The sequence below is a fragment of the Lolium perenne genome, chromosome 4 (genome assembly GCF_019359855.2).
Source record: "Lolium perenne isolate Kyuss_39 chromosome 4, Kyuss_2.0, whole genome shotgun sequence".
Lineage (NCBI taxonomy): Eukaryota > Viridiplantae > Streptophyta > Magnoliopsida > Poales > Poaceae > Lolium > Lolium perenne.
The window spans coordinates 193554600-193563349 of NC_067247.2; the positions used below are offsets into that span (position 1 = coordinate 193554600).

At 49.5% G+C, this 8750-nt stretch overlaps 1 protein-coding gene across 1 annotated transcript; it reads left to right on the forward strand.

The window, feature by feature from the left end:
- Positions 1 to 5642: 5642 nt before the first annotated feature.
- LOC127347590 (BTB/POZ and MATH domain-containing protein 2-like) lies at positions 5643 to 6758 on the forward strand. Its single transcript, XM_051373757.1, has one exon. It carries the CDS (start codon positions 5643 to 5645, stop codon positions 6756 to 6758), a length of 1116 nt encoding a protein of 371 aa, XP_051229717.1.
- The last annotated feature ends 1992 nt before the right edge of the window (positions 6759 to 8750 follow it).

An 8750-nucleotide genomic window follows, 5' to 3' on the forward strand; every position in this document is an offset into this window, starting at 1 on the left:
AGATCTCCATCGCCACCGCCACCACGCCGTCGTGCTGCCGGATTCAAGGAGGAGCTACTACTTCCGCTGCCCACTGGAACGGGGAGAAGGACGTCGTCTTCATCAACACCGAACGTGTGACCGAGTACGGAGGTGCTGCCCGATCGTGGCACCGTGATCAAGATCTTCTACGTGCTTTTGCAAGCGGCAAGTGATCGTCTACCGCAGCAATAAGAGCCTACTCTTATAGGCTTTGGAAATCTTCAAGGGTGAGTCTCGATCATCCCCTCGTTGCTCCCGTCTTCTAGATTGCATCTTGGCTTGGATTGCGTTCTCGCGGTAGGAAATTTTTTGTTTTCTATGCAACGAATCCCTACACCTTCCGCTGGAGAGGGCTGGGCAGAGGGGGCTCGGTCGTGGGAGCACATGCCGGCAAGCTTGGCGGGGAGATGAGCTCCGCAGGCTCGACTCCCCTGGCCGAGGCGCGAGGCTGCAGGCAGGAAGGACAGAGAGCGTGGAGGAGTACCCGGATCTAAACTCGGCTGAAGCGGGAGCGGCCGGAGCAGGGAGATCGGGGCGGCGGCGCTCCTACCCAGTGGCAGTCGCGGTTGGGTTGCGAGGCTTCATTCTGCCGTTTCCTGAGGTCGATATCGTTGCCGTCCCTTTGGTTGAGATTAGTACCGTATGCAGTGGCGGGGACGTTCTAAAAGTTTGGTAGGGAAAATCGTAGCCATACATTATTATTTAACTTTAATCATGGGTAGTTTGGGGGGGCAGATGCCCCCTCCCCTATATTTGTATTGTGCAAGTCAGTTTTTTTTTCAATTTTTAAAGGATTCCAATCAAGATTTGATCGCATCACTCAACGTAAAAGTTGTTTATTTGAATTGGTATACTATTTATAAACGCAAGGTAATAACATCTTTAAATAGAAGTAGAACCCATAAACATACCAAAAGTGAAATTTTATTTCCATCCAAAAGTTGTAGTAGAAAAGCTATAGCTTCTTTTTAAAAATCTTTCTTAGTTTCAGCATGATAAGAATGCTACACTTACGGGAGATTCGTACGGGGTTTTTTTTACGGGATGAGTTGGCAACCAGCGAGCGACCGCATGAGAACTTGCAAGGTGCAGGACTCTCTTCCAATCACTCAAATCCACGTCGTGCCGGTAAACAAATCCCATATATATCTGCCTATGGGTATAGCATTTTTTGCTTTTGAATATATCTCACTCTATATAGCACGCTCATGCGAAACATATCTACTATTTTGATGTTTCTAATGTTATTATTCATGAACTTGATAAGTTTTATTATATTTATTGGAACTAACATATTAATAGTTGTAAAAGTGCACATGTTTTTAGTTACACTTTGATATGTAAGGATTGCATGTATATGAGACTAATCACGGAGTAGCCTCTCATTGTGTTGAAATTGGGAATTTCTCAAAATTTATCCCTCATAGTATTGTTCTTCAAGACCGCCAAAAGGATTTGCAAAGATGATATCAAATAAAATAAATCAAGACATGAGAGTTGTGTGCCTCTTCTAAAACTTTCATTTGCCTATTTAAACATCTAAATCTAAGTTCTTATGGGACCAAAATGTCTAATTTACATAACAGAAAATAATGAACATTATATACATATAAGAACATACGTGAATATATGTAGTTTTTATCCAGAAATAAGGGAAGCTCCGCCCCTGACCGTATGTCTGTATTCGTATGTATTGAGTGCCATTACCGATCGCTGTATCTCCTTATTTGTTTGTCAGTACCAGGCAGTACAACTCTTAATGAGGTGGTACAGCAGTAACTGCACCGTGCACCGACGCGCGTTCATAATTTCCCGTAGGCTAGGACCGACGCCTATTCATCGTCTTCCCAATTAACTTGAAACCAAATGATCATCATCCATTTTCTTCTTCAAGAATCCCTCTCTGGTGCCGCACAGGTTCCATGATATTCACCGGCGCGCAGGTGACGTGATATTCGCCGGCGCAGCTGATGCAGCTCCAGGGCAATCATACCCAGCCTGTCTTCATCTTCTCAGCCAAGCAATGGTGAATACATAGATCACCACAACGAGGATGGGATGTGGCCGCCGTCCCTGTCGCAGGTTTATGCGAAGCAGGAAAAGAGGTTGGAGCCATGTGAATCAGGCCACAAGGTTGGAGGCTTGGAGCCGCACGAATCTGCCATGTTTATGGGTGCGTAGCTTGGTCTGTTGATCCTTCATTGAGGTTGCTAGCAACATTTAGATTCAGCCTGCAAGGAATCACACTACATTGATTGATCCCTAGTTTGATGTCTTGTATGGCGTTGCACGTGTAATTTCGTTGCTTCTTTGGGAGATTTTTTTTGCCTCATGTTGCCACACTCTGACACCCAGACCTCAAGCTGTGAAGAATGAGCAGGTCTGCAGATAGATATATGGCACATTTTCTTTGGACCGTTTGGAGGCCAAGGAGATCTTGGGGGATGATCTTACTCGATTTATTGTACATTTTTTGAAAGATTCCAATTTGTTAGTTTTTTCCTAGGATATGGCTTGTTGGTTATTATCCACTGAACTTCTTATAGGTTACTCTGAAACACCGCCGATTCATGGAGTTCCAATCATTGTCCAGAATAATTTAGTTGATTAAATTCTGTTGAAAATATTAAAAAAAATGATGGTTATCTCCTATGATTTGGGATACAGATAAATTCTGAATTTGGAAATTGAAACATGTGAATCATTATTTTGTTTTTAGTTGATTTCAGAGGAGGAAGCATGTGGAATGCTATTACAAAATGTGATATGTAGATCCTTGGGTTTTAGTTATTGTACCAATACGAAGTAGTTTTTTATTTTGAACATATCGTGAAATTTTGGAATAGCCATGTACAGTTAGAACAGAAAAACTCTTTGATTCTGATTTTTTAAGTTGACCAAGGATAATTGTTCAATGTTTTTTTATTGTCATTTTCCTCATTTTTTCAATTCATGTTTATGTGTAAGAGCATCTCCACCGGTTCCTTCCATATGTCTCCAATTTCTTCAAATTCTTTTTAGGGGAAAGTCACATTTGGAAAGCATAATTATTTTGACATCTCAACGAGATGAATTTGGCAGCTGGGCGGTACGAATCTGGTAGCTAGGCATCGAAAGAGTTGAATTCTGTGTGGATACTCTATCCTTGGACAAAGTAGCCAGATTTCTGTAGAAGATCGTAAAGTATAATCTGTTTAGCGACACGGGTTGTAACGGCGTCCTCGTAAACGAAAGGTATGGAAGTTGGGCGACTCTGGAGTCCGAAATACATACTAAGAGCATCTCCAGTCGCGTCCCCCAAAGCGTCCCCCAAAGGGATTTGGGGCGCGCCGGACAAAAAAAGCGTTCCAGCCGCGTCCCCCAAAGCCCATTTTTGTCCGGCGCGGCCCGATACGGTGTCCGGCGCCCCGAGCCCGTCCCCGTCCCACAGGGGACGCTCCGGGGACGCCGGACACAACGAAAAGCGAGGCCAACCGACGCGGGCCCGACCCGTCAGCGGCACGGAAGGCTAAAACCCCGTCGCCTACCTTTGGTCAAGCGACGTTAATGGCGTCCCTGTTTTCCCAGGCGACGCAGGGACGCGTCTCGTCGTGCATGGCCGCGTGGCCATCCGCGCCGGAGTTATTGCGTGCAACCACCCGCTGTCGCCGCTGTTTTAAGACGCCCTGCAGTTGTCGCCGCTCATAATCCTTCTCGTCGCCGCCGCCTCCCCCCTCCCAGATCCTCTCCTCGCCGCTCAAAAAATGTCGAGCTCGTCCTCCCGCAAGATCGCCGCGGCGAACGGCTTCGGACGCGGCAGCCTCACCGTGGCGGAGGCGTGGGCGCTGTACCACGCCCGGTATCCAGTCCCGCCGGTCATGCGGCTGCCAAGCAGCGGCGGCTGGAAGATGGCCGTGAACGGCATTGGCGTTCCGCCGCCGCCGAAGCCGCGCACGGACCAATGGTGGGACGCCGTCAAGGCCCGTCGGGCTCAACTCACCCGCCAGGAGCGGTTGGATCCGACGTGGGCGGTCGACAACAACGACGCCTGGTGGACGTCGTACTTCCAGGCGAAGTACGACGTCGAGATGCACAGCACCGACGGGCTCGTCGGCGGCCCCAATAGCTGGAACAGGGAAGGCCGCGCCCGTGCAGGGCGTTCGGGCGCACCCTCGAGAACGTCATCCGCGGCCTCCGCAACGGCGCTCCAAGGCTGGAGATGCCGTCGTCGCCGCCGCCGTCTCCTCAATGGCAGCCGAGGAGGACGACGTACTCGTCCTCCTCGCACTCTTCTTCCTCGGGACCGGCGCGATCGACGCCGTCCTCGTCGTACCGGTCGGCGCCCTACACCGTCCCCAAACGGGAGGTCAAGGAGGAGCCGGCGACGCCCGTCAACACGAGGCGTGGCGGTAGCGGCAGCGGGCGGCAGCAAGGGAGGCGCGGCGGCGCCCTCCTCATCCCGAAGCCGGAGGTGAAGGAGGAGCCGGAGGAAGCGTCGCGGCGGCGGCTGGCGGCGGAGTACGAGCGGCGCGACGGCTCATCGCCAGCAGCGACGACCCCGAGGACTGCCCAGGGCTGCGGGCGGCGTTCATGGCGTCCATGGACGACAAGGACGCCTGGAGGGGCGACCTGGACGCGGCGATCGCCATGTCCATCCGCGACTCCGGCAAGCCGCTGGTGGACCTCACCGACGACGGCGAGGCAGGACCAAGCGGCTTGGTGAAGGACGAGCCCGTGGACGAGCCCGTCGACGAGCGCGTCAAGCAGGAGGTCGTCACCGACGAGATGTACAACTTCCAGCAGTACTACGACGCCTCCGGCCGCCGCAAGTGGTTCTAGATTAGGTTTAGTTTTAAAGTTAGTCAAATTTCGTTCGAATCTATGTAAGTTTGGACGAATCTAATCGAATCTAGTTAAGTTTAAAATTTGCGAAATTTTGTTTGGGGGACGCGACTGGGGAGCGACGTCCCCCAAACGTGGCACGAACGAAACACGTCCCCCAAACGCTCAATCCGGCGCGGTTTGGGGGACGCTTTGGGGGACGCGACTGGAGATGCTCTAAATCGGTAGTTATTGCCTTATTGGGCCCATGGAACCCGGTCGAAAGCTGCTTGAGTTGGGCCACCTATCGACACGGCAGGGAGCCGGAAGGTTTTTGGGGCCTATAGAAATAATGTATTGGCCCGTTTGTGACACCAGGCAGTCTCCTAATGCAATTTAACAGTAAAGATTGCTGGGTTCAGTTCCAGCATTATTAGAGGGAAGCAAATGGAGTAGCTCATGAACTAGCTAGGTTTTGTTTTTCGATGAACTCTCTCGTAATTCGGTCGATAAGCCTCTAGCTAGTTTTATCCTAGAATAAATTCATAAGCGATGTACCATTATTTATATATATTTAAATAAAATCGAATGAAGTACCACTACAGAGTCATGCTGCTTCCCTGAAAAATCACCGGCGAGTGGCGATCCATACAGCGCATACACACACGGGTGACCCATTGCAAAACGTTGTTTCCTTTCTTTTTAAACCGGTGAGGCGAGGAGACTCATGCCGTCACGCGTGTGCGTTGCGTACGCCAGCACGCAGGACCGTGCGATAAAATTATAAGACCACGCATACAGAAACCACCTTCCGTTTTGCAATGGGTCAAGCGCTAGCTAAGGCCGAGATCAAGCCTGCGTCTTCCGCCCTCGGCGGCAGCGTCGCGCCGCCGCCGCCGCCGACGCAGACGGCGTCGTCCATCGTCGCCGAGACCGCGTCCGGATCGCACGTGCTCAAGATCGACGGATACTCCCTCGTCAAGGGGCTCGGCGTCAATAAGTTTATCAGGTCCGCCACGTTCAGCGTCGGCGGGCGAAGCTGGCAGATGAGATTCTACCCTGACGGCTGGGATAAGGAAAACGCCGATAACGTTTCCATGGCTCTGTTCCTTGTCGACACCGAGGGTACGGACGCCAAAGTGAGGGCCAGGTTCAGCTTGCTCGACCAGGCTCAAGGCACACACCTTCCCGTGCGCGATGAATGGGTACACAAATTCCCGGTCAATACTGGGAACGGATATGGTAAATTCTTCGAAAGGAAGCTCCTCGAGGAGTCCACCCATCTAAGAGACGATTCTTTGGAGATCAAGTGCGATGTCACCGTTTTCCAGGAGATCCGTGTGACGGAGGCCGTCGGCGTCACGGCGAGGTTCGTCGTGGTGCCACCGTCCAACATGCACCATCACTTCGGCCGGCTCCTCTCGTCTGGCCAAGGGGCGGATGTGACGTTTAAGGTTGGGACCAAGAAGTTTGCCGCGCACAGGTACATGCTCGCCGCCAGGTCGCCCGTGTTCGCGGCGGAGCTCTTTGGTCCGATGAAGGAGAAGACCGCGACGTGCATAGCCATCCATGACATGGAGGCGACAGTTTTCAAAAATATGCTGCACTTCATCTACACCGACTCTTTACCAGAGAATGGAGATGGCGAATCGTGCGAGATGGCTCAGCATTTGCTTGTGGCCGCTGACAGGTATAACCTGGAGAGGCTAAAGCTGATCTGCGAGGAGAAGCTGTGCAGCTATATCGACGCAAGCACGGTGGGCACTACATTGACACTAGCCGAGCAGCATGGCTGTCTTGGGCTCAAGGAGGCATGCTTTAGTTTCCTCAAGTCACCGGACAATGTCAAGGCTTTCGTGGCGACTGATGGCTTTGAGCATCTCACGAGTAGTTGCCCCTCAGTTCTGAAAGAGCTTGTTGGCCAGCTTGCTCCCTGAGCGTTTCACATGACTTTGAGAGCAACATACTTAGTTTGGGATTACCATCTTGAGATTGGAAAGTAGGATATTCACTTGTTCTTTTTTGTAACTGAAAGTAGCTACGCTCTTAAAGTTTTTTTCTTCGAGAAAACGCAAAGGATTCTTTGCGTTTCATTTTATTGAAAAGATAGAAAGTTTTGCAACCCTCTTAAGATGCAGATTACAAGAGTGGGTGCTTAATGTCCCAGGGCGCCAGCTCTCGGCCACATCTTGGCTTCTTCCTTGATTAGGGCGACTCTGGCGCTGCCGGAAGGCTGTGCTCCCTCAGTCCCTCGAAGACGCTCTCATTCCGTTGCTTCCACACCATCCAAGGGACGACCAAGCCCATGGAAGCCAGGCTTTGCGCATCAACTTCGGTGTGTGCTGCCGGCATCATGCCACCAGTCGAGGAGGGAGGTGGTGTCATGGCTTGGTGCAGGGCAAGGCAGGCGCATCCGAGCAATGATTTCATGCCATACCTGTCTTGCAAAAGGGCACTCGATGATCAGTTGGTGCGGCAGCCCTCTCCTGGCCAAGCGGTGACATTCCCAAGTGGTGTGCCCTTGCAGTTTGCACTGCTGAAATATAGGGTAAAACAGTCATTCCTACATGTTGGCGAAGCAGAATTTAGTAATCTCACTTTAAATTTCTCGACAAAAGAAATCCTCAGACATCCACCTAATTCGACTTTGTCTCATTATGTATATCAATTCGAGAGCTTGAGTTCAAGGTTAAAAGTGATATGTGGTACGTATATTACTTTCACAATGAAACTATGTGTTGGACTAGACTTGAAAAGACTATATCAGATTGCAATTGTTTCATGTCGTTTCGTGATGCAATCATCCTCCTACAAGCCGCAGCTAGAACTTTTCCAGCAATGTATGTTTGACTTTGCCTCTGATATGTCCGTCTTCCTTTGTCAATTAACTGGTTAGTTTAATTGCAAATTAATACAGTTAAAACCCATCAATCAGAAGGTGAGGATGATAGTGTAAGTTTAGCCTCAGAACGGCAACTCTTATGTCGATTTCAACTAGAGCAAACTATTCCAACCTGACAAGCAAAGCACACCAGACACATCAATTGCTTGCCTAGTGCGGGATATCCACATTAACACACAGCACATGCGCATTATCCAACAAGCTGCAACAGTGGCTGATGATCAGTTCCACAAACACAACAGAACATTGTTTCATGTCGTTTTTCATAACACAGTATCCGCCTACCAGGCGCTGCTAGAAGCCTAGAACTTTTCCAGCAATGTGTTTCTAGTCTGATTTGTCTCCTTTGTCCATGGACTTGTTAGTAGGTAAGTTTACTTGCAAATTAAACATGCAGTTGAAACCCATCAGAAGGTGAACATGATAGTTCAAGTTTAGCCTCAAAGCAGCAACTCTTATGTCGAATTCAACTGGAGCAAACTATTCCTACCTGACAAGCATGAACTGACACAGCAATTGCTTGCCTAGCGCAACGATATCCCTAGAACACAACGGCATGCCTATGATCCAACAAGCTACAAGAGAGGCTGGTGATCAGTTCCACCAACAGAACCGAAAGGCCTCTGTTTGTATAGTCCAAGGAGCAAGGGAAGCAATGTCTTTCATAAAGCACCGAGTGAATCAAGCTGTGTTTTCATAAACCAGATACCTTGACAACAAACAGCATTCCTGATGTGCATAAAGGCAGTCCCCTTGGCGAAGATGTTACCGAACTCTAGGGATAATTATCAATAAGGATAGAAGAAACTATACTGCAGGGAGTTGAGCAAAGAAGAGGAAGCCAGAGAATTGTAATCCTAAATTAGATGGCAACTTTCCTAGAGAACAAGCAATTTAGATATTTTATCAAGCGTATTAAGACCATATTGCAGGAGAGACTACGGAATTTCCATCACAGGCACATCATGAATGAATTTATAAATACTCCATACACAAAATGACTCAGATTTGTAACAGCACTCAGAGG